At 41.1% G+C, this 25,252-nt stretch overlaps 4 protein-coding genes across 9 annotated transcripts in view; 1 reads left to right on the top strand and 3 right to left on the bottom strand.

The window, feature by feature from the left end:
- The window catches only part of LOC125762071 (uncharacterized), a 494,872-nt gene that overhangs the window by 148,367 nt on the left and 321,253 nt on the right, over positions 1–25,252 (bottom strand). The window lies entirely within an intron of this gene.
- LOC125762068 (uncharacterized) lies at positions 396–16,633 on the bottom strand. The gene is made up of 5 exons (XM_049423810.1): positions 16,365–16,633; positions 7,219–9,484; positions 4,960–5,197; positions 1,960–2,045; positions 396–1,877 (listed from the first exon to the last, which is right to left on the bottom strand). Exons 2-5 carry the CDS (start codon positions 7,742–7,744, stop codon positions 1,252–1,254), a joined length of 1,476 nt encoding a protein of 491 aa, XP_049279767.1. The 5' UTR covers positions 7,745–9,484; positions 16,365–16,633; the 3' UTR covers positions 396–1,251.
- LOC125762065 (F-box/LRR-repeat protein 7) lies at positions 17,869–23,285 on the top strand. 5 transcript variants are annotated; one of them, XM_049423804.1, is made up of 5 exons: positions 18,794–18,965; positions 20,682–20,708; positions 21,541–21,865; positions 21,926–22,916; positions 22,988–23,285. In XM_049423804.1, the coding sequence occupies exons 1-5, from the start codon at positions 18,921–18,923 to the stop codon at positions 23,121–23,123; spliced, it is 1,524 nt and encodes a 507-aa protein (XP_049279761.1). In that variant the 5' UTR covers positions 18,794–18,920; the 3' UTR covers positions 23,124–23,285. The 5 variants fall into 5 exon arrangements, with proteins under 5 accessions (XP_049279758.1, XP_049279762.1, XP_049279761.1 ...); XM_049423803.1 differs by lacking the exons at positions 18,794–18,965; positions 20,682–20,708 and adding exons at positions 19,681–20,188; positions 20,404–20,553; XM_049423801.1 differs by lacking the exons at positions 18,794–18,965; positions 20,682–20,708 and adding an exon at positions 17,869–18,103.
- LOC125762088 (prenylated Rab acceptor protein 1) lies at positions 23,199–24,620 on the bottom strand. Its single transcript, XM_049423843.1, has 3 exons — positions 24,408–24,620; positions 24,121–24,330; positions 23,199–24,052 (listed from the first exon to the last, which is right to left on the bottom strand). The coding sequence occupies exons 1-3, from the start codon at positions 24,491–24,493 to the stop codon at positions 23,761–23,763; spliced, it is 588 nt and encodes a 195-aa protein (XP_049279800.1). The 5' UTR covers positions 24,494–24,620; the 3' UTR covers positions 23,199–23,760.

The raw sequence follows: 25,252 nt of genomic DNA on the forward strand, positions 1-25,252 counted from the left end.
ACAATCATTTGATTTCCCTCATGATCGGTTTATATATTGTACATTGAAATAAAATTTTTGATATTATTAAATCGTATTTAAGTATTAATTTAATTAATTAACAGGAACAATATGCGCAAATTCAGTGGACATGTAAAAAGCAACGGCTTTAAATTATGCAACTGAAATATTTCAATGTTTCAAGTGAAATATTGCAACTTTTGAAACAGTTTGTTTCATTAACTCTAGATGTCGCTACCGTCATCTTTTCATCGATATTTTTGAAATAATCCTTTCAATCGGGTGAATATTGGATGACTATTGTTTTCATTTGTAGTTTCTATCTAACAAGAATGTGGATGTTATTTATCAGCCAAATTATGCAGACTTCTTTAATACAAACAAAAAACACAACATTTGTTTTATGCATTGGTGATTGACAGGTTTTTGTATTTCTATTCCATAAAAATAACATAATCTATCCCTTCCTAGCCACAATGGCGAAACAACATTTAGATCCACCCTGGCAGCTGCACTGAGTAAAACTTACAATATCTCTAAAATTTATCGCACCTTTCGGAGGCTGATTAGCGTATAAAACCCGTTCGAACGTACTAAGGTAAACACCTTAGTTCGTAACGAAATTGAGTTAAAAATGTCATGCTTTTAAGGTACACAAATACGCACCACGCAGTGCCTACAATATCGTCATCTTTACATCATTCCACTCCATAACTTCAAGCACAGCTACAATAAATACTCTTCTTAAACATTTATCACTCCGTTACACGCTAATGTGAGCGTTTGAGCGCGTTCTCCCGTAGCAGTATCTGCATTGCTTTCCATGTTTTTTTTTTTCTTCTTCTACTAATTAAAAGGGCAAATTTAAGGCAAACAAATTTGTACAAATTGCTGTGCAGCTAGTTAGCACGCGAACAATATTGATGTTCCTTCGTTCATTAAAATAATCTCAACGAAATTCGGGTTTTTTTATGTAAAACTGGTCTCTTCTACATTTTAGACGATGAGAGGAAAGGGAAACAACTTCAGCTTTTCGCTAGGAATCGTTTGCGTTTCGATAGTACAGCTATTTCTTTCGCTAAAAAATATCCAACATCGAATCATCCTTTCTGGCTCCCCTGACATGGGAGTACATCAACAATCCTCTTAACGTATCGCAAAACCGCCGATACGCCGAGTGTTTAATGTGGTCATCTCCATACATCGTCCGCCAGTTTATAAACTGGCTTATTGCGGCGGGCATTTTAACGGTCAAACCAACGTCGACAGTTCGTGCGGTGAGTTGGCAGTCGTAACATTGCTCATGTCCAGATTGTTGTTATTGTTCGTCCCACTACCCGGCATGCCGGGACTGACCGAACCGGACGCGTCCCGATTCAACAGCGACCCGATGACCTTCGGCGTTGGCGGTGTTGCCGTGGCCGCCCGTACACCCGCGTACGGTGGCGGAACGTAGGAATGGTTGAAGCTGATGTGCGAATGGTTCCCGGACAGGGGCGTTACCGGCGTTAGCTGCGTGATCGGTGTCGTGTGGCTCGCCTGCGAGTTGTGAGTGAGTGGCGTGTGGTTGTGGTTGCTGTACACGTGGTTCAGACTGATATGATGATGGGCACCGGATGCGTGTCCGTTCTGGTACTGGTGTGCCGCGGCAGCCGCAGCTGCCGCCGCTGCCGTTGCCGATATCGTGCTTATCTGTGGCGAAAGGGTAAGGTTCAGATTGAGCGGTGTCTGCCGTACACTGATGGTCTTTTCCCGTTGCCACACGAATACGTTATGCACCATAGCGCCACCACAAAACACAATTCCGACACCGATAAGTATGCTCGTCACAATGGCCGGTGTCGAGTGGAACTGGGTGAATGTATACAGGATGATACCTGCAATGGAAAATGGTAGGAAAACAAACATCAGAAAAAGCATGTAAACGAATTGAGTTAATTTTATGGTCCATTTACTTACCGGTCAAAAATATTGGTATCGAAATAAAAAACCCACCAACGGCACACACGCGGCTAACGCTGGACTTCTGTAAGTACTTGTTGCCTCTGGAAAATATACGATAAAGTAATATAAGTTAATAGTTTATACTTATTATTAATACATTGCTCTCTCCCATACCTAATGTGACATAAAATTAACTTACAAACAACTTGCTCTTCGTGATACGACTTCATTACAACTAATATCTCACTAAGATAACCAATGAAATCAAATATACTGCTTGTAACTATTATGGAGAAGAAACTTTCCCTCACATTACGAACAAATTCCTTACATTGCACTTTCCTTCGTCACATCAAGCTCCTCCGTGCATGGATGCAACTGATTTATCTATAATTAAATCAGCCCCCAAAACGTGCTGCCAATTTTCCTCCTCTGCATCGTCTTGATCGATCTCATTCCGTTCCGAACCGTTTAGCTAATGTATCAATAAAACCTCAACAACGTACCAAATCGTGTTCGCAGTGCCCGAATGTGCTAATAATACATGAAACGGTCGAAGCCCTAAAGTTACCAGGCAAGAGGAAAACACTATCGGATATAGTGCGAGTATGGAACGGATAGTTTCCCTCACCATTGGCAAGGGTGTTCGCATACGCACAGGAATATAAACATGGTCTCTAAACAAAGCGGCAAGTAAATCCACCCGATGGACCGATGGTAGTATTAGCTGGATTAGCCTTGCATTTGGCTCGACTCGCTACTATCAAGGGTAATGCAACAATGCAACACATTTTGCACAAAAGAAGCGCAACGCAATCAAACCAGCAGCACGTAACGTCTTCAGGTATGGTAATCGAATTAATGTATGTCCCATCAGAGGTAATACCGTGTTACAGGAATCAAATATGTCAACATTCGAGGTCAGTTATGTAAGCTTGATGGAAATCCTTTTCGATATACTAGATTTGATGACTATAATCTGTTTTTTTATGAACCAATTGACACTGTTGGAACAAATTTCCCAACAGAACGTTCCCGTATTGAACCTCCCTATCTAGGAAGATGAACGAAAAACTCAATTAATTGCTAATCATCTACCATATGGATCAAGAATACGGCTAACCAACGTTCCCAAGAAACCAAAAACCCAAAAGCTGAAGGCTTGAAAGATCCACCGATCTAATCGAGCGTAACATCTTCATATGCCGATCGCTAAACGTCGATCGTTGCATATTGACCACAAACACTTCCAATATCTTCCATCTCGTTGCTCAGGTGTTCCTCAAGGCGCATGGTTTAATTTTAGAAGGAGAATAGAGAAGAACTGAAAAGACCTCCCTCCACCAAAAAAAAAAACTCTTAACGCGCGGAATGCAACCTCTTCACCTGCCCTTACTCTGTTCCCTTCGACCAACCCCCTATTCAAATGCAAGCTTAAAGACTCCCAGGGGTTTCCCTTGAGAGTCGCTCATTAAAGATTACAATCGCGAACCAAAATATATGAAGAAAAAAAAACGCCAACCAAACGGTACTTTCGCTGGTCGGTGTAACGCGTACTGGTAATAAATTAAAAATTTCGTTCTTCAGTCTTCACCTTCCGGTTGGGAGGAATGGAACACAAACCAGAGGTTGCCAGAGGCGGATGGTTAGGCAGATAAAATTGTTCGATTGCTTGCACGGTTGCAATTGGATGCGGTGGTTGAAAGGGAGGGTCTATGGAGAGGAAGATAAAAAGAAAACCGACCAAACACACAAACAACATACGCTGGGAAATTGAGCATACACAAGTGAGTGGAGCAGACTAACTACTACTACTACTACTACTACAGTGTGTACCATAACTATTGCGCCACTTGTTTTTTGGAAATAAATGAAACATTCGAAAGGGTAGATAAAAGTGTTGTTCTTCTAAGTGTAATGCAGAATAAAACATTTTTTGAAAATAATTCCACAATATTAGATATTTTTATTGGGTTTATTTAAAATAATGTATGTAAAGTACACTGATTTTTAAATTATTTCGAAAATACAAATAGTTTGGGTTGTATTATTACAGGTTATGAAAAAAAAGTTTTGTAAAGCTTGACGATCAAATAACTATCAAGGTATCATCATGTTTATCTATATTCGCAAAGTTTTATTCTCCAAAATAAGCGATCAAATCAGTTTACGTTACGCACTGTACTAGTAAAAAATGTTTTAGCACAAAGCCTTAACTCTTGTTCGTTAGTGTAATTTCCCCTTTGTTCAGCGATCGCACCATATTGAACTTGAAATTGGTTTGCGCACAGAAAATAAAACACAAACTTGTCTTAAAACTGTCCCTTTTCATGAAACATTCTACGTATCCCCTCCGGTGAACTTTTTGTTAGCCAAAAGGTGCATTAACCGTCACCAAGACATCGGGTATAATTTGTTACTCTCTTCTTTTACCCACTTGTGCCGCTTTTTTTGTTTTCACGGTTCAGTGAATATTTTCCGTTACAAAGGTTTGAAGAAAAAAAACTCAAACGTCTAGCACGTGTTCGCCCGTTAAAAGTGTTCACCGTACGAAGGTCTCGCCTTACCAGGTTTCAATGGGAATTAAAAGACCTGCCATGGGGACAACTTCCAACGAATCACCCTTCTGTACGTTTCGTTTGAGGAATAGTAAAACATAATTGTTCAAACGAACAATTTAGAATAAAAAGCGAATCGTACGCAGAAGGATATGACGCAAGCCGGTGTAGCACGTGTTTTGATGTATTATTGTTATGGTTATATCAACGAGGTAAGCCAAGGTACGCACACTCCAAAAACATCGTTGTCCTGTTGTCCAAGCAGGACCATGGTTTAGGGAACAAAAAGGGACTCAATAAAACCGATCTTCTTACCCCAAGTGGTAAAAACCAACCGTACATAAAAAGGACGTAGAAAGGGAGAGATGCAACGATTATATTCTTCATAACGAAAAAAAGGAAAACAAAACATCTCCCTTAAGTACGCAACCCTTGGGTCAGGTGTGTAACAACTTACCTTCCGGTCGTGGCAGGTGCGCGGACCAGCTTGACGGCGAACAGGAACTGAATGGCACACACCAGCAGGCAGCACAGGTTCAGCGACAGCGACAATGCACACAGCGCCAGCGTCACGTCGTACACGATGGCGTAATCCTCCAGCACGGCCGGACCGATGGTTGGTGGCGGTGGATCCCGGCCACCGGGTGAAATTTTCAGCAAAAATATCAACGAAAGCAATGCCAACAGAAGGGACACTGTGTTTGTGTGTGTGTTTTGGAGAGAGTGCCAGAGGAACACAAACCGAGGACGATCCGCCAGTTTCATTCAGTTCCGATGGTTGCAGCATTACGTGTATACACATGAAATGAAATAGAAAAAAAGCATGAATGAGTTTCATTTGCTCAGCTCTGTTTGGTCTATGTTTGTCCATTTATTCACAGATGTGTCCGTTTTTTTTTTGGGTGAAAGAAAAACATCAAGTCTCATCTTTAAATACTCAAACCACATTAAAAAAAAAGAAGCAAAAAACGTTACTCCGATCGGGCCAGTCATAAACCAATTAGCTCGAATGGAACCTAGCAGGAGCTTGTGGGAAAATTTAAGGTCAGTATGATGAGTTAAACAGAAAAGCAAACAAACCCCTAAATGAAGGATCTTTCTACGTTCAGTAATTGGTGGTAATTGATTCGGCCGCTCGTGAGCGGATTGTTTGAAATTCTTTCCATTGCTTTGGAAACGTTTTTAAAAAGTTTTTCCTGTTCAATTAAATCTTATGTTTAAGGCAGATAATATTTTACTGAGAGTACCTTTAAAACATGTACTTCAATTACATTCAATTTCGCAACACATGGAGTATATAGATGATAATTTTTTATTAAAAAAATAATAATGCATAAATTGCAATGTTAACTTATACCCAGGATGCGTTTCTATTCTTTTTTGTATAAATAAACTTGTTTCCCGGTCACATTCAACCTACACTATATTGGCGCAATTAACGGCCTTTGGCAGTGTAGGAGTTTCATGTGAAATATTACCTTGTATATACCTTGTTTAGAGGACGTGTCCTTGCATATTTCAATATTCTGTATATTCTGCTCATCGAATGAAGGTATGCTGTTGAAACAGTGTGGGAGTTTGAGTTCTTTTTGTTTACTCTTTGTTCTTTTACATCACTCAACTATTTCAGTGTTGCAACAATTTTTAAAGATAATAATTTAAACCAGACTAGAGAGAATTCAACTCCTCAATTCACTGAGAATTTGTACTAAATCTGGTAGCCACTTTTATCGCTTAAACGGAACACGTTCCAAAGAATCTTTACATGCATCAAAGGAAAAAAACATTTCAAACCAAGCGCATCGATCGTTTGCTCTGGAACGCCCATCTCTACTTCAATCAGAATTTTCAGTGTGACTACACAAACATCATATGGTGATCAAGTGGGAATGAATGAAACAAACAGCTGTGCCCACTCTTTTTGCGCATCATTGTTAATGCTCCTTACTGGACAAGACTAGAAGAGTTATATGATTCTACCGACACACTGCCAATCGATGAAATGGGGTATATTATAACAGAACGGCTCAAAGCCAAAAGCGAACTATCAGAGTTCCCCCTTTTGAGGGCGTTGTTTTCAAGCTAGCTTATTTTCTTTCTTTTTTATTCTTCTTTTTTTTATATATATAAATAGAGTTAATTGTAAGATTAGGTTAAGATTAATCACCAAAAAGGCCCTATGCCTATTTCATTTACCATAAACAACCACATCAAACTGCCTCCTGGCAACAAGTATGCGCTACAGCGGTGAAAAGCGAAGTCGCTAAATCTCGCAAAACAAAAGTATACAACTGTAAAAACTGAACTATCAATAAAATATTTTTGAATTGAATTGTTGCTGTGCCCACTCCGCACAGAGTGTCCCGTTCTTTGCCACCCAATGTTTCTCAGTGACACAACAATATGTTCTACTGCAAATCTCAAACTGTACGCTTGATTTGCACTTTCGTGCTCACATATGTTTCCCCAAAAATAGCAAACATCTCACGTTGGTAAAAACCCCTTTTAGTTTAAGCATGGGAAATCTTATTCATGGTGGCGCCTAGGGCCGCGGGCAGGATGAGTCAGCTATTCCAGAAACCGAACATCTGGACCATCATGTTACACCATGTTGCAAGTCGAAATGAATTCCTCTCACACCAAAAAAAACACAGAATGACGTCACCTTTTTACGATCAACGTCCAACATGTACAAATACAGCCGAGGATAACATACCCAAACACAGCAGCCCAAGACTGGTCAATGCTTCCCGGGCACCTAACCGGTCCTTGTTCATGTTGATCGTGCTGCTGAGGATGTTGTTATTCGTCGTCGAGTTGTTGTGATTGAAGCCAGCCAGGCCCATCGCACCTCCACCGCCTCCACCGCCCCCTCCTCCTCCTCCTCCTCCGCCAATTCCACCGATCGCACCGTTGCCCAACGCAACCGACAGTCCACTGAGGGCGGATGCGTTGTGTAGGAGGTTGTTGTTGTTGCTGTTGTTGCCGGTCCCATTGCCGGTGGACGGTGTTATAAAGGAGGATGAAAGCAGTGTCCGTCCCGGTGGTCCACCGTTCATGTGTTTCGAACCGACCGCCGGTCCGTTGTTGTTGGTCGAGTTGACCGTAGCGGCCGAGCTGGCCGACACGGTGGACACGTTTAGCGGTGGTATGGGACGACCGAGGCCACCGCCACCGGCCGTACTTCGTATCGAACGATTTTGGCCCGTCGTTACGGGCCCGGTATGTATGTGTTTTAGCATTGAACATGTAATGGATCGGTCCGTCCGGGCGCTCGATAGTCGCTGCCCACCACCCCCGACTCCTACCCGGTGTTTTTTTTTTTTTTTTGTTCAAACTCCGTTTGTTGGGTGGCCTACCGCAAACTCATCACTTTTGCGATGTCACGTACGCACATTAAACCCGACGACATGGTGGCCCCGACACATCCAGACCGTAACTAACGAGACGATGGAATGAAGGCAAAAATAGAACACTCTGTCACACGTGGTTTCGTTGTTTTTCTCCAGATGATCACCAAAAAAAATAAACCATCGATCTCGATCAACAACAGGACAGGTGGCCTTGATCGCTAGAAAACGGTTGACATTTCTAACACGCGCGCACACACACAAATCACTTCAAAAAACGTCATAAACTAGTTATTCCGGTTGAAAATTCTTGTTATATTTATCTCACTGTCCAGCCCCCGGCCAGAGTTAGACTCTGCTATGTTTAGATTTGCACAAATTTCTTCCCTTTTTGTGGGGTTAATTTCTCTCACAAGCCCTGAACCCGGAGACCGCTAAAAGAAGGCGCAAAATTGCTTAAAATCACCAATGAAGCATCGCAACGGAGCGAATGACTTTTTATGTTGTTTGCTTCTCCTGCTACAGCATCAAAAGAGCGAGCGAATGTGTGTGAGATGGAACGCACGCATTCGATTACACACGGCAAGGGAACACCTTAACATTGCAGTAGGAATGGTAGGGCAGATTGTAACGGAACTTTTGATTATGAACTGCAAAGCGCACTGCTCTGTCACTATCGAAACAATCTCACCCTTTTTGACAATTGGAGCTGTTGGTCACCGATCGCACTGCAATCGAAATTACACTATTACAACATCGCTTCCCAGAGTGACAAAATCAGACAATTTTACCGACACCGTCACAAACACACACACACAAACCGTCGAAACGTTTCGTTTCATCGCACAATCTTCTCACGCAGAAACATCATTATCGAACACGAATTAGTACATTTTGTACGATCGACGCACATTTTAATCGATGTGTTAATAATACTACTAACGGCTGCACTACACTACCACTGTCTAGGGGTTACGGTTTGCCCTCCTTCCAAACAACCGTTTCGTCGTTTACGCCGCGTTGTAGTTCGCTCGATCGAGTACCGCAGCGTTGGTTAAATGCACCACGTCACAGAAGCGTTGCCGGAGCAACGACGATCGAACCGCAACAGACGAGCGCGTTCGAAGGGAGTCTGAACGCGCGTTGCGATGACGACGACGACGATCACCACTACGACACAGCGAGACGAACTGGTTTTGGGTCTCTCGCGAGAGCTTCTTCTCCTGAGTGTGTCTGAGCGTGTGGATCGCGCAGTTCGCAGTTGAATGGAAATGGGATCGCGATTCCCCGCAACCACCACCACACCGATACGTTGCAGGACACGGCCCAGCGCGGGGTGGAGGGTGGATTTATATAGTTTTATTGAATGCTGCAACCCTTCGATTTCGTGGTGAGTGTTTCGCACACCCTGACGCGACACGATTCGTTGGCAAATGATGGAGTCGAGTTGGTCTTAAAGATGTCTATTTCATTGCGATCGATATGTCCGGCTTCAGGAGGATGCTTACTGGGATGTCTAGCACCGTGCAATCGATGATGGAGCTCCCGATTCTTGGCGCACCCTGTCCACACATACACACACACACAGAGCCGGTAGGATCGAAGCAGAAGGGTGTCGCACACGGTTCATATCTGTGGAAAGAATGCGGTTGCAGAGAAAGAAGAATGAGCGAAAGAAAAACAACAACAACAACACACTGGCGGGCTGGCACACTGGTGGAAAAACTAGAATCCGCACCGTTGTCCGAGCGAGACCGTCCGCCTTTTTCATTCAGAAGAGCCCCTGCCATTAGAGTGGAAAGAATGACCGATCGAGTGGTTTGGTGGCTGTGGCCGGCTTGCACGAGAAACCGTCGGCAAAACGGTAGAGGGACGTCTTTTGGCCACCTCTTCCCACGGCATCCGCTGTCCCGCGTTTCGGAGTGGTTGGTGATGTTTGTGTGTGTGCGTGTGCACGGTTAGGGCGCGCACAGGTAGGCAAGCCGTTCTTCCGCCTTCCCTTCCCGGCAGGCGACCAACCACGAGAGTTGATGAGGCTGAAGTGTTGGACCAGACCGGAATGGAAAGGTATTTTACCTTCGATCTTATGCGCTCGCTGAGCGAAGATCATTTCTTTGCCGTGGGAGAGACCTCTCGAAGGTTTTCGTTTTTTTTTTTTGAAAACTTTTTCTCTTGGTTCTTTCTGTCTTGGTCTTGGTTTTTTTTTCTTGGACCCAAAACTTCGAACCGGTAATATGTGTCAAACATACCACACCGCTTTTCCTGTTACGAATTGCCCTTTTTGCTGCTGACTAGATCATAAACATTAACGTACAAGACCCAGTTCTTTCCCCCGAGCGAACAAAACACAGTTAGTGGAAAAAGGGAAATTTTGACAGGCAATCCCGCATCCCGCATAACAAACCGCAATTCGTTCCAAATTTCATATACACTTAACCATTCATCCAATGCACCGATCGTTTCTGCACTTGTTGCGTTAGTAAAGCTTGTAACGAGTAACAGAAACTGTGAGTGATCGCTAAAAAGGGCACGAAGAAAGGGCACAAACGTTGTGCTCTCTTCCTTCACATTCCATTTGGCATTTTTCGCGCGCTTTGTTCTCTGTCTCATTTTCTCGCCTCCTTCGCACAGGCTGAAGGACTTTTCTATGGCGTATAGAGACACACACAGCCACATAACTTCGGCATGGATGTGTGAGTAAAAGGTCATCCGGTGATCAACAGTGTTCCGACCGATAAGCGAGTTGACCGGGAGATCCTTCTGTATGTTTCTTTTACACCTGCTGCTGCTACCTGTTCTGCAGTGACTTTCGATTCGTTCTTTTTTGTAAGTGTAGCGAGATCGAGCACGATAGAAGATGCATTTGTATGACAAGAAATGCAACCGTGCAAATGCAACGGTTCACTTTGGCATCGTTTTATACCAACGAAAGGTGTCTTTTGCGTGCATCCATCATCATCACCTTCATTATCGCCGTTGCTTAAAGGAAGAAATCCCACATTAACCCTTGAGGGAAGATAGAATTATATTCTTTGATCAAACGTTATGTTTAACAGTATTTTGAAAATATTATTAAAATAACTACATTTTTTTTTAATTCAGAATATTGATATCATGAAATGTATTCCATTAATCCATCACTTTACAAAAAGGAATAATATTGGAACATTTAAGAATGGGTACAAAAGCCTGTAAGCCTCAATTTACGCAGGTTTCGTTCGATTGCTCGAAAGTATCCAGTTTTCTTTTTCCAACGTACAGTCAAAACCATGATACCATAATTGTAGTGTAGTCCAGCATGTTTGGTGACACTGCGGGCACCTTTACCTCCCATCGATCAGCCTGGCTAATATATGGCTTCATTACTGGTTAAGAAAGCCCAACCGAGAACCCCAAATAGGTGTATAATGCAGTAAAAGTAGCAGCAAAAATTTAAACACCCTTTTCCATCTTACCACACACACACACACTTCATCCATCTCTCCCCAAATGGCCAATGAACTTCGTCCGTACCATTACCTCAATCGAAGTTCGTAACTTTGCTCAGTTTGTTTGACGGAAAGCGGGACAAGCTAGAAAATGAACGATCATGTTCGGAACACATCCGAACGCCAACCAACAGCAAACGAATGCCCTTTTCTAATGCAACCGGAATGCAGTGATGTTTGAGTTTGTTTATTTACACGTTTCGTTCCGGATAGTTTTTTGGGGTAGTTTTTGTTTTATGAGTTTTCTGTTACAACATTCCTGAACCGGCGTTTAGGGGTTTTTTATGATGCGAAAGATTTCTTTGATTTAGTCCATTGCATAACTCACCCTACGTTGAGGAAAATGGGATGAGCTTAGGGCTTTGATTTGTAAGATTAGCCAAAAAAATTGAAATGAATTCTATTTTAATGAGTTCTTTTTTTCTAAAGCGATCGCAATGGTTAAGAAACCATTTTCGAACGATACAAAGTTACACAATTATGATGATGACCACGCCGATTAAGCGCTTCACTATTCCTTTTCAAACTTTACTTCTACTTACGGCAATGGAAGCTTCAAATTTGAATAATTAACTATCGTTAGGCAAGACCCCAGCCGTACCGAATGGTTTAAAATATGTCATTCATTAATGAGAGTACAATTCCCGTTTCGAATCTGATTATTAGTGCGGCTCAATTTGAAGCTGCTTGTACCGTTACGTTAAGGAAATTTTGGAATAAAGTCGTCCACCGTTTTCAACTGCCTATCGTGCCCCATTATTGTGCGTTGCTTATTAAAATACTTACGCCATAAAAAATGCTAGCATACTGCAATGGAAAGAAGGTCAACATTATGTACACATTTTTCCTCCCTTTCCATTTTTGTTCTGTGTCCCAAGCTCATCTTCACACCTTGCGCAATCCGTTGATGAACCTGTCCCCAAGGTTTGTCTCCAATATTTGTGAACGTGCGCTCGCTTCTAATGCTTACAAATGTCTTTTTGTGAAGTGTGTTTTTTGTCGGTTTTTTTTTTATTTTCTCAACGAAATAGAAACATTTCGCCGCAGTTAGCTTAAAGCCGACCATCAGCTCATCCACGGCGCTATGGCATGGAGTTGTTGATTAGCGAGGGGAATGGTAGAAGACCAATTCATTACCTTCAATGCAGGCCAGATTTTCCACGATCTCCAACTCGCCGACCTTAGACGGTGTGGGGGAGTACGGATGTAAGGCAGGTGTTCTTCGGTCAATTCTTCGGTCCACGACCGAATGGCCGAAGGATTTATGATAATGGCGGTGCCGTGTCTTCTGCCGTGTAGCAGCCTACACCATTACCGGATGGTGTGGAATGGGTATAACCGTAGCACGAGGGTTCAACTTTAAATGCAATAATTGAATACGAGAGTACAACGATGGGAAAATAAAGTCAACAGTTCCTTTCTCCGTCAAACGATAAGCGGCTTGTGCCGGGTGAGACAACAAACCATTTCCATCGTTCAATTTCTTCACGACCGTCTTGGCCAAAGGCGTTTCGGGTGTTTGTGAAGCGTGGTGCAAAACAAGACCCACAACATGCGATGGTTTCCGAATCAACGTTCCCAGGGAAAAAGTTATTAAATCACAATGGAAAACGAACCACACTCTAACAAACGATCGTCAAAGTAAGGCCAGTTCTGACGAAACACCATCGTAACTACAATGCCGGAAGCTTTTGGGTGACATTTTTTTTTTTGCAAAACCTTTAAATAACTGATTGCAGACACCGGGTTTCGGTTGCTTACAATAATTATAGTAAATTTTAAGGAAAGAAATTAAAGTGGCGAACAAGTATAGCAGCGAACGGAAGCTACTGTTCGCTTAATTAATCTGCAATTTCTCATCTGGGCGGTACGAAACGATGGTACGACTGTCCAGTTCTAGATGGTTGTAACTGCTGCTGGAAACATAATGGATGGTCATTTTAACGGATTTCTCGCACAAAGCATTCCCGGAAGTTCCGTGATTCGCTTGTCTGCGGCAGATAGATGATCGTACAGGGTTTTGTTCTTGCAGGGAAGGAACACATCGCTATACATTGCTGGTAATTAGGAACATTATAGAAAATTTGCGAAGTGTTGTAAAGTGATTACACAGATTGTTGTTACAAAACGTTGAGATTCGTTGCAGATTGTGTAATGGGCAATTTTTTAATCTATGCCACGGAATTTCAGTATGAATGAAGAAATGAGACCGAAATGATCGGCAAAAAATTGGTGCACAGATCCCCTTTGAACCAGATAGTACACCAGTACAATTACGCTACCTTCCATAGTGGGAATAGTCGGTGGAAAGAATAGTAAACAGAGGAAAAACACACAACCTCCCATCTAGAGTGAACTGTGGAACGGACAACTTACTAAACCACTGGGCAAGTTTGACCGGAAACCGGAAAGCTTCTCCATTCCACGGGGTCTTTGCACCTGATCGGGCAGAAGCATAAAAAAATTGCTCCTCTAGTGACGACCGACGATGGTATGCATATGCGCGGAACGTGAAGAAAAAAAAATCCCGGCCACATAAACACAGGCGGCACAGCGACTAATATGCAGCGACTAGCGTCTCTTCTCGCGGGTCGCTTGCACAATCCGCGTCCGTGGGGGTAAGAAATAGAACGACCAAGGTCTATAATCTGTGCTGGTGCATAATTAATTCTACGACCGACCAAAGCCAATCTATATTCTACCATCATTATACCGGTTTCCACCGATACTCTGCTAGTCCACCTTAGCCAGATGATGCGCCGTAATTGAAACAACACCTAGGCACGTAACGTCTAGTGTTTGCGTACTATTTTTCTTGTACTTGTTGTTTTTTTTGTTTTTGCTCTGTCTTATTTCTGGTTTTTGCTCACCCATTTCTAACACGACTGACTGCTCTATTTTCCACCTGTCCCAATCATAATGGTAAGCACCGCATTACTCTACAGACACATACCTGGAGCTAGGAAGAGAACTAAAATGGATGTTAGGGAAAAAAACTGCAGGTCGAAATACGAAGGAAAATAAAAGCTAAATCGACTGCGAACAGCGAAAGATTGGTAATAATTATGAGTGATTGAAAAATTATGCACCTCACTGAACGATTGATGAATGTCCAGGAAGAATCTAATGTTGCTGAGTGGAGTATGAACGTTGTTTTTCTCACAAGAAATACCGTTCGAGTTCTTTGTATGTGAAGCAATTCGTTAGGAATTTCGTAGAAACTGTTACATAGTACTACTATTCCAATAGAATATCTTATAAAAGACAGATAAGAATTAACTACAGTCTTTAGGTGTCAGAAAAACATTTTCCAAGAATAAAATTTAAACTAATAATTTAACTAAAACAATTTATAGTATAAAGTATTAACCATAATTTCGTAAAGAAAAATTCAATATTATGATTTCACAGTTCTGGATGAGGTTTATCCTGTTAAACAAGATATTTAAACAGGCACATTATACAAATACTGTTATGTATGGTTGGTAACCTACTTACTATCATTTACTAATTTCCATACATAATCGAACATATAATGTTCGCTTCTGCCCAGTAACGTTACTTCTCGTCCAATACGGAACAGATAATTATGCTGTAGTTAAAGACTAAGGCAGCATCAGAGACAAACAGGTTTATTAAAGCCAGCGTGATAAACAACAAAAGAGACAACATACTTAATTAATAGTATTACATTAAATCAACTTCAAGCCAAGCAAGACTGGCAGAAATATGTTGTAATGCAGCCTGCATTGCTTGCCTGTCACACATGGTTCCCTTACCAAAACCGAGGTTGTTTTGGTGATTTTAACATTCGTTAAATGGTTTATATTAACACCTCCAGCATAAAAATCTTCACTGATCGGACTGTTTGTTGGTGGGCAAATGGCATGATCATTTTGCTGATTCATAAATTGATTAATCGCTTCGGTCTGATAGTTTGCTAGCAATTATTCAATTCATCCAATCCATCCATTTTCTACCCAAAAAAAACCTCAACCGAACCATGCCAATGGCAACACTTTTAAGTATAAGTACGTATGTAAAGCAACAATAACAACAACAGAAATATGCTCAAAAGGCATTTCGAAAATGTTTGCCTGGCTTCTGACGCGACGGAAGAATGAAGATTGAAGAAAAAAGAAACCGGCAACCGTACATAACTGCTTGGATGGCCAGAAAACCGGTTCCCGCTGAATTCGGCTTGTTTTTGGCAAATTCGTAATGAAAGAAGCACGGGTTTACCGGTGATCGTTTTTTTTTGTTTTTTGTTTGCTTCAATGTTGGTTGACGATCGTTAAAAGAAAAGGCTAGCGGAAGCCATAACACTTAGAGCTTTTACATAATCGACCGACATTCATTCCATGATTAAACCACAGTTTTTGATCATAAAATATGCATATGCTAAGGACTTTTCACACAAACATTGCTTCTTCAGTTTCAATTGTTGAGTTTGCTGATTACACTGTCGCTATTATCTTCTTATTAATATCTTTTAATATTTGTAAAATCACTCATCTTCTGCAAACAGATCTCATTGAAAAACACTTCAAGATATTTCCGTAAAACGCTTTTGTACGATATGCGGTTTCTTTTCAACTAATCCACAACGGACAACCGCATTATACGGCCGGTTGTAATAAAATGACACCTAGTTTAAAACTGTTTGCTATTTGCTTGCCAAACGCACCTGTATGAAAGTGTTTGCTTTTCTTATGTTTACCGGGACAACGATGCTCATGAGATTGGCAGATCGTGAATGAATGCAACTACAATTTGGAACGAGGGGAGAAAATAGTTTATATATTTAAAACTCGTACCGTATGTCCAAACCACTTTAGAACGCTGTAAGGTCTACATTCTAAACTTCAGGGTAACTGCCATATAGTGTGTCCCCAAAAATTATCTGTCCGGTTTTACAAATATTTCGTTCGATATTAGAACACCAGCAAGACAAAAAAACACCATCAAAACCGTCTTAGGTCAAAAGGGAACTGAAAAGCAACTGTTTTCACCCCTTCACACACCTTTCATGTAACGCCCTTTATAACTAATCCCGGACTCGTTGCCGCCACGAAACTTTCAAGACCACCGATACACTGAAAGACACACTCGTACGATGAAAAACTTAACAAAAAAACACCACTTCACAATATACGCGCCGGACAGGTAAGAACGACCGTTACAACGCGCGCCACGCGCAACAACCGCACTCGCGAACAATCCGAACCGTTTGTGATCGGAACACACAACTTACGCAGGAGGGAAACCAAATGCGCTTGCTGAGGCCATGTTCTATGTATTTATGGAAACAAATAAAGTTTTTCAGTAATTTTAGCAAATGATTGTTGAGTGACAAAAATATTTATTTAAATCATTACCTAAGTCGTTAAAAATCTCAAATATTAATAAACAACTTAACTAAATTAGGACTAGAAAGAATCAAAATCAATTAATTTTTTTGGAAAAATTACTATTCCAAAAAATTATTTTTAAATAAATCGTTATGAGTTTCGGTCATAGTTTCGGCTTTTTTGTCCGTAACAAGAATTCAATAATTTCGATTTTATCCATCGATTGCCCATAGTTCCACTTTACTCTCTTTGTGCCCTTCGCTTTGTACCTTGCTTTTCTCTCATTTCTTTAAATTTTTTGACCAGCACAGCAAAACACACAGTGCGGCAAATTGAATTTAAAAATTGTGTAACGAATATTATGTATTAATTTATTTCTATTGAGGTTAGGTAGACCAAAAATTATTGATTAACTTGTTTTAATACAACCAGTTAAAAATATACGTGCAAATTAACCCTTGGAGGTTAATAAAGTTATGATGAATTTGCTACTGGAAGAAATTTCATTTATTTCTATCAGAATATTTAGAAAATTGATCAAATTTAAAGACCACTAATGATTTAAAAAAAAATATAATTTTAAATATTATTTGGAATATTTTTATATTAGAAAGACTAAACAAAAAAATTTGCACTGCAAGGAAACTTAATCTGCAGTATTTTTTATTTGTAAACCATTATAAGACAGGCATGATCTACTAGTTCAATACGCCAAATAACACAAATCGGATGCAAAAATATTTCTTTATACAAACCGAATCCATCGAGGGTCATCGAGCTACTTGTTCGACAGCAAACACGATACATGCCAGGTTGGCAATAAATTTGGCTTGCCAAAGCCTTCAACGTGCTTTGCTGATCAATACGGCAGCTGGCAAATGTCATGCCATAATGGAAAACAAGCCACCTTGGCAGTGAATATCGTTGCCAAACGGCACCGAACACCAGTACCCGTTGGTGTGAAGGAAAAATAGCGATGAGTTTAATAATTATAAATATAAAATGGTGATTAAAAAATAATTCACCACCTTCGATCGTACAAAGGATGCTCTCACACTTGCACCTAATCGATGGAAATGGATTTGGTTGGATTAAAAAATGCATTTTTGTTCGGTGTGTCGCTACATCTCTACAAACCAGGGCGAACGTGATCTTGCCCGTCTCGCTGATGGGGATTTTCAACGGTTCATGCATTGATTCACGGTAGTGTAGTTTCGGTTTCGACTTAGGTTAGACGCAAACGCCCGTCAACCGATCCTGGTGACTTTTGTGTCTAGTGTGACTTGGTTACGAAACAAAAGTGTTCAAAGATGAGTACGTTCAAACAGCGACAAAGCATTGCAAATTTGTTGCTCGGAACAAATATGAACGATGACGAAGATGCACGGAAAACAATTTTCATATCGAACTGTGTAAGTAGCGCCGTTACATTGGCATTGTTCGCTCAAAGCAAACGGTACACGGTTGTGATATCGGTCACGGCAGCGCTACGGTTGTATCATGGATTGTAAATCAACACCATCGACACCAGTGCAAAGTGTTTATTTGTGCACCAGTAATCAAGTTAGTTTAGTTAAAAACAGTGATATTTTGGAATGATTTAAATTAAGCTGCGTGTGAGTGTGTGGTTTGTTTTTCAGTGCTGTGAAATTAATGCAATTATATAAAACTTGTATTATACAACAAAATATTATCCTGTTTGAACAATTTTCAAAAAGATTAAACTAATATAAAAATTTAACGGTGATTAGTTAGCTGATTGTCTGCATGTTTTTTTTTTTCTTATTGAACGCAGTTTACTTTTTTTATTGATCAAACGGTTCATCGTTATAACTCCGAATACAAAACCCTTAATATAAAAAATAAAAGATCCACTTTAAAATCTTTTTGTGTAGTAGTATAACTCCCCAAGGTTTAACGATGTGTACAAATCACCAGGCACCTCCATCACATGAGCCATGTGTCAAACGAATAACAGCATTAAAGCATGTCAAGAGCCAACAGCTCGTCGTGCGACGAGCATTACCGAACAACACACATCCACACTGTCTGTAATCCGATCCCGTATGGTGGTGAGCAATGCATTCACCAAAAAAACCGATCGCATCACGAAGCATGGATCAGTTTGACTGTGCAATTGAGTGACAGATCAATTTACGCTAATACGATCAGTAAGTGAAGAACGTTCTAATAAGCTAACCGCTACTTCTCACGTTGACCAAAAAAGCGATGGATTTACTTTTTCCGGTAACATTCAGAAAACGCCCTTCCCAGGTACGTGATCATGGGAGTTCGGCAGAGTGCCGTTAATTTCCCCAGCAAATCCAATAAAGCGTCTTGTCATATGATGGCGAATCGGCGAGTTCTATTTTTAGCGTAATTTGAACCAAGCAGCTAGTGATTGACATACCTTTTGGCAATATGATCGGGTAAAGAAGTATATGGTAAATGATCCTCCCATACAGGCCGACCTGAGGCGTGCACAGTTTATTCAATGCCAGAAGGGAATCCCGATTTCCTCTTCAACCGGTAAAATTGTTGACGAAAGTCCAACGTGTTGAATTCGTAGTTGAAGAAAAAACATCAATTGGCACCACTACCAGACGTGACGACATTTTGTCTTTTCAATGATCGTAACAAATAATGATTTTGATGATGGAAAGAGTGGTATTTTCTTTTTTGTACCATGAAACGAACCGCCAGCAAAAAAAAGTGATAAAGCGCGTTGAAATTTTCTGTTGAGGGAAAAAATGTGCATGATAAATAAACACACTTTGTGAACATTGTATGTTTTTCTTTCCTGTAGTGGATTTTATTACGAAATCAGCTACGGTATTTTGCTTTAGGTTATAGCATTAATTTGTTCATGGAAAGTTATTAAATTGATACTTTAATTAATTATTACACTTTTACAGATTTCATTTCGGAAAAAACAGTAAAATTAGTTATTTTGAAAAGTAAAATTGATTTTTGAATGAAAAATTTATCTCATTACTAGAAGGGAAAAAATTGATCTAAATCGAATTTTACCAGTATGAAAGATTGCCTGTAAGAAAGATAACAGAGGAACAGAAGAGAAAACAAACATGTTATTCTGTAATACCCGATTCCCAGAGCAGAGAAAATCTGCCAGCCGATACATCGGAACGAAGTATCATTTTTAATTATAATTTTTTTTCTGCGTGGAACTCCCTGATTCGCGCGATTGGTGCGGTTCGGGTTTGAATCGGAACTCACGATCAAATCAGACGGTGGCATCACGTTTATTAGTAACGTACGCACCGCAAAGTCTTGGTGAGTCGATGTCGAGTTGAGTTTGGCTAATTGTTGCGGTTTCATTCATCAGTTTACTAGCGATCGTACGTGACGTATAAACGATACTGTGACATGATCCATCGTGGCAGATCGTAAATCATTTCGATCTCGTTAACTGTCAACGAGCGTACGCGTTAATAAATCTTTCCGCACATAAAGTGCAGCAAACAGTGCTTCAAGAGGTAATGAGTAGTTCTCTACATGTTTCAGTTTAATGATGAACAGACGCAGTAGTAATGATTTGAAAAAAGATTTGATTAATATAGGTTAAGTGAAGTTTGGTGCACATTGCAATAGAATAGCATGAGTATCGATGATCTGTGATGAAATTATCACAGCTGAGTGTTATTACACGTATGTCTTTTCAATTACAACATTTCACATCCTCTATTGAAAGCGTTCTAGCGTCACAAAGAGTGATTTTAATCAAGCTCAGTTTAATCTTTTGTAACGCAACACAATGGAAGCATGGAATGCGATCGATTTTTCCTCATCACTAGTACATAGTGACAGTTTTTCTAGCGGCAGTATCCGGCGAAGCCGCGTGGTAAGTGAACGATCTGATGATCCACCGCAAACATTTTGTACATTAAGCGCAACACTAAGTACAGCTAATTCGTGACAAATAATCGGCTTCGCTTTAAATGCTTTACAGTTTCCTTTTATCCTTTGTAGCTGTTCTTTGGCGCTTCAGATGGAACGGTTAGTAAAACAGCGAAATCTTTCGGGACAATTTGTTACTAACCGTATCCATGACGACCGGTTCATAATTGTTCATCATTTTCCTACCACCGGTAAACTCGTAACTGGACTGGCATGTTCTTACTAACACACTCGCTACGGCAGCTTCTGGCCGATCCGGACCTCATAACAACATCCCCATCATGGACCTCAGCGCGCATGAGCAATGTACTACCAAACACTGGGATTTTTCTGTAAGCGCCACATTGTTTAATTTTAGCATATTTCACTCATACATGTTTGCTTTTTAAAATTGAGAGAGTATGAAAGATTTTGCCTATGGTTATTATAAAAAGAGCTCCCCAAATTGCACCGTGTCTAACAACAACAACGACACGGAACTTCACAAGATTCTTCCCAAATTGCTGCTCCCATGCTGATCGTACACACAAACACAGTGGAAATTATGATCACACATTTTCATCGTTGGGAATGTCAAAATTTTCACTCTCTTTCGGGAAAATTTGTACGAGTACCTCTTGGTACTATCGGTGGTAGCTGCTTAGCTTATAATTCCCTAAAAACTCCAGCTTTTGTGTGCTAAAACACTGCAACAAGTGACTTAGGATGGATATTTCGAGTGATGTGTGGAATCAAGTGGCACTGGAAGCGTCGCAGCTTTACTTTACCGAGGATGGCAAAAGCCCGTTCGCGAATACGGTTTGATGAGAATATTTATTACTTACCTTTTGTAACATTCATGCATGCACCGATTTTCTAACATCTGCTCGTAAAGATTGTTCCGTTTGAGTCCGCACTAGTCTAACAGTACGTTTCGTTTCGTTCACCACAGTCCATCGAGAAGCTTCCGGATAAGGTCATCTTGCACATCTTTTCCTATCTGAGCCACTTGGAAATATGTCGCATGGCTACGGTATGCCGCCGTTGGCGTACGATAGCGTACAACACGCAGCTGTGGAAGAATGTGTCGCTACGTCCGGAAGTTTCCGGACTGCACGTAGGTTCGCTGGAATCCTTGCTGCAGCTCATCTCCGTCCGATTCGGGCCATCGCTTCGTTACATCGAGCTGCCGATTGAGCTAATTACGCACACCGTATTGCATGAGCTGTCGTCGAAATGTCCGAATTTAACGCACATGCTTTTGGATTTCTCTACCGGTAAATATGATACAATCTGGCCACTGTATAACAATTAACTGTGCTTATGGTTACTTTCAGCTATGCAATTGCATGACTTCAGCGAGATGCAGGCTTTCCCGGCCAAGCTGCGCTACATGTGCATCTGTCTGTCGGAGGTCATCTTCATGGAGGGTTTCATGCGCAAAATTTACAACTTCATCAACGGTCTCGAGGTGCTGCATCTTATCGGCACGTACGAGAAAGGTGAAGAGGAAGAGGAAGAAATCTACGAGGTCATTAACGTGCACAAGCTAAAGTCGGCCACACCGAACCTGCGCGTTATTAATCTGTACGGCATTAACTTCATCGACGATTCTCACATCGATGCGTTCAGCTCCAACTGCATCCAGCTCGAGTGTCTTGCCGTCAACTATTGCAACAAGGTCACTGGATCGACCTTGAAGGCACTGCTAGCCAGATCGAAACAGCTGAAGTGTTTGCTGATGAACGGTACGAGCCTCAAGTCGGAGTACGTGATGCAAGCGGAGTGGGACAAATGTTCGGTACAAGAGTTGGACATCTCCGGTACCGATCTGTCGAGCGAGTGTCTCATCGATGTACTGACGAGAATTCCTACGCTGCGGTTCTTGAGTGCTGGCCAGATTAATGGGTTCAATGATTCCGTGCTGAAGGCATGGATGGAAGGTGGCAACCCGAAGAGCCTGATCGCACTGGATCTAGACTCTTCCGACAATGTGTCGGATGAAGGTTTGGCACGGTTCATTACACGCTACGGTGCGCAATTGCAGGCGTGCGTACTCTCCGGCATGACTCACATTACGGATCAGCTCTGGATGACTATCTTACCGATACTGACGAACATTCGCATCGTCGTGATGGGTACAACGGAACGACTGAGCGGTAATATACACGTGGACCAGCTGATGGATACCATTGGATCGGCCTGTTCCAAGCTGGAACGGTTGGAGCTTCGCTGGGATCCGGAAAATCTACGATTCTCTGACAAGAGTCAAAAGGCTATCGATTTACTGCGTGTTAAGTGCTTGAAGCTGCGCTGTCTCGTACTGAGGTAAGTGGCTTATGGTTCTCTGTCGTATCGCTAAAGCTTAGAAGTAACCTAATTTCTACTCTGATTCACAGTGACGGACGTTACTACGAAACGGTAAAAGCTAACTTTGAACGTGCTGATCGTACGACCGTAGTACGCACGACTACAAGTTGTCGCGTGTCGGCGTATCACGTGCTGAGCAATTACAACGATTTGGTTTTCAACTGAAGGTGTGATTCGGTTTTATCGCCAATAATGTCCATCAAGGGTGTGTGTTTTACAGTTACTAATTTTGAGACACCGTTTGTTCATTTGAAACAGAAGAACCTTCTTTTTATTGTAAACTAAATTTGAGAAATTATGCAAATAAACGTTGTTATTTATGTTAAACGCATTAGCGTTGATGTTACTAGAACATTGAGAATGTAAATTTAACCTTCACACAGTTTTTATAACCGATTACATTAACGGTGAAGAAGATTCGTAACAATACATAAAACATCTAGCAAATGGTTTTGTTTTCGATCGTATTTGATGGTAGACCGTTCGGTCAAGCTAAGCAAAAGCTTCAATGTTCAAAATGATCTTGATTATGATTACGGGTTCTTTTTATGAAAATTTTTGCTAGTTCATGTTGCAGTTTATTTTTGCAACGAGGTTACATCGAAAAGATACAGTAAATATTCATTATTTCGTCCTTGTTGTTAATTGATCTATCATAGTTCTTTGATTTCGTTTACCATATGCATAGCTAAGGAAAGGGAATTGATTTTTCAAATCAAATCGTTGAATACGGCATGTGACGGTAATAGTTCAAGAGCGATAGAATTCACAGTCGATTTAAAGGTTTCGCCATGCATACCCTTCACACCGTTTCGGTGAGGAACGTTTCCATATCCTCGGTAACAATTGCATCGATATTATAGAAGGCAGCGTGGAGTGATATCACAAAAAATGATGCACCCAGCACCCAGAACATTACTGCACCTGCCCCGGCGAGGTAGAGCAGCGGCACGGATGCAACATTGACAGCAATGCATTGTTGGTTCGTGTTTAACTGTTTGCTGAAGAAAGCCACGGGTGTGCTGTTCTGCTTGATTTTGTAGCAAGCGTAAAACACAGCTCCCAGCACTATCAGTATGAGTGGAGAGGTCAACCTGTAAAATAAATTCACATATTTAGGCTATTGAAGGAAATCATTCTGAAAGGGAAAGCTAATACTCACAAACAATAGACAATCAACCCAAGGAATACAAATAGATAGTTGCTTTGAAAATACGCCAGATTTCGAATGATGCGGTTCGTCAGACGGGAAACGTTGGCCACTGTTTTAAAGTTGGAAGTTTGTAAAAATTCTGCCCATGGTCGAATATTTTGCCGGCTTAATCGCAACAGTTCCCACAAGCTCGGAATACGGGTGGAGAAGTTGGAAAAGCTAAAATAGAACATTCCCTTTGTTATTATTGTCGATGCGTCATGCGCATCCCGCAATAGATCGCGAATTTTGCTTACGAGGACAGGTTGAACCCGGTTTTATTATCCTGTTTCGGTGTTTCCATATCCCCGCTCACGTCAATATGAACTTCCGGAGTTTCCATGATGATTTAAAATGAGGTAAAATTTCAATAAACCAGACACCAACTTAAAACGCAACAGATCGAATTCACAGTTTTGGAAAATCTATTTTTCTGTTTTCGCTGTTTGACATTTGATGACTGTCAACTTTGTTTACATTTTTCGCGGACGTGGCAAGCATAAGGCAAGTCTACACGTGATCGGGCATGCTGTGCTGATTTAGTGACACGTGGATATTTCGGGTATGTGCGGACTTGTGGAATTGTAGCCGGTCAATCGGTCCGCACAGATAAATGGAGCTTTTTCATATTTATTTTATATAGTAGGAATGATAGAACACCGACCAAACGATAGAACAGGGAATCAAATCCCATCTCGGCCAAACCGTCGTACGTAGAATTGACTATGAACTATGCTATGGGTATATAAAGTTAATGAAAGCCAGAAATGGCAGGAGAAGACCTCCTTTATATTATAGTTCCATATAAGAAGAAGGAAATGTTTCTTTACATTACAATGTTGTAATGAATATTTTATGAAAATTTGATGCCCAAAATGATTTCATAAAAATCATACATAGCATCAAAAGAACTGGAATTTTCCATAAAAAGCGAACAACGCATTGTTTTTGGTTGATAGCAGCATGGTTATAAATAATGAAAACAATTTTGTTCGAGCAACCTTCTTTGCAAGAAAATTTGCTTGTTGACAGTCGCGACTGCGATGACGTTTGCGCGGTGTAGACAGAGCTTAAGTTTGTGCTCGGCTGAGCAGGAAGGTTT

Source organism: Anopheles funestus, chromosome 2RL, assembly GCF_943734845.2.
Source record: "Anopheles funestus chromosome 2RL, idAnoFuneDA-416_04, whole genome shotgun sequence".
In the NCBI taxonomy this organism is placed as follows: Eukaryota; Metazoa; Arthropoda; class Insecta; order Diptera; family Culicidae; genus Anopheles; species Anopheles funestus.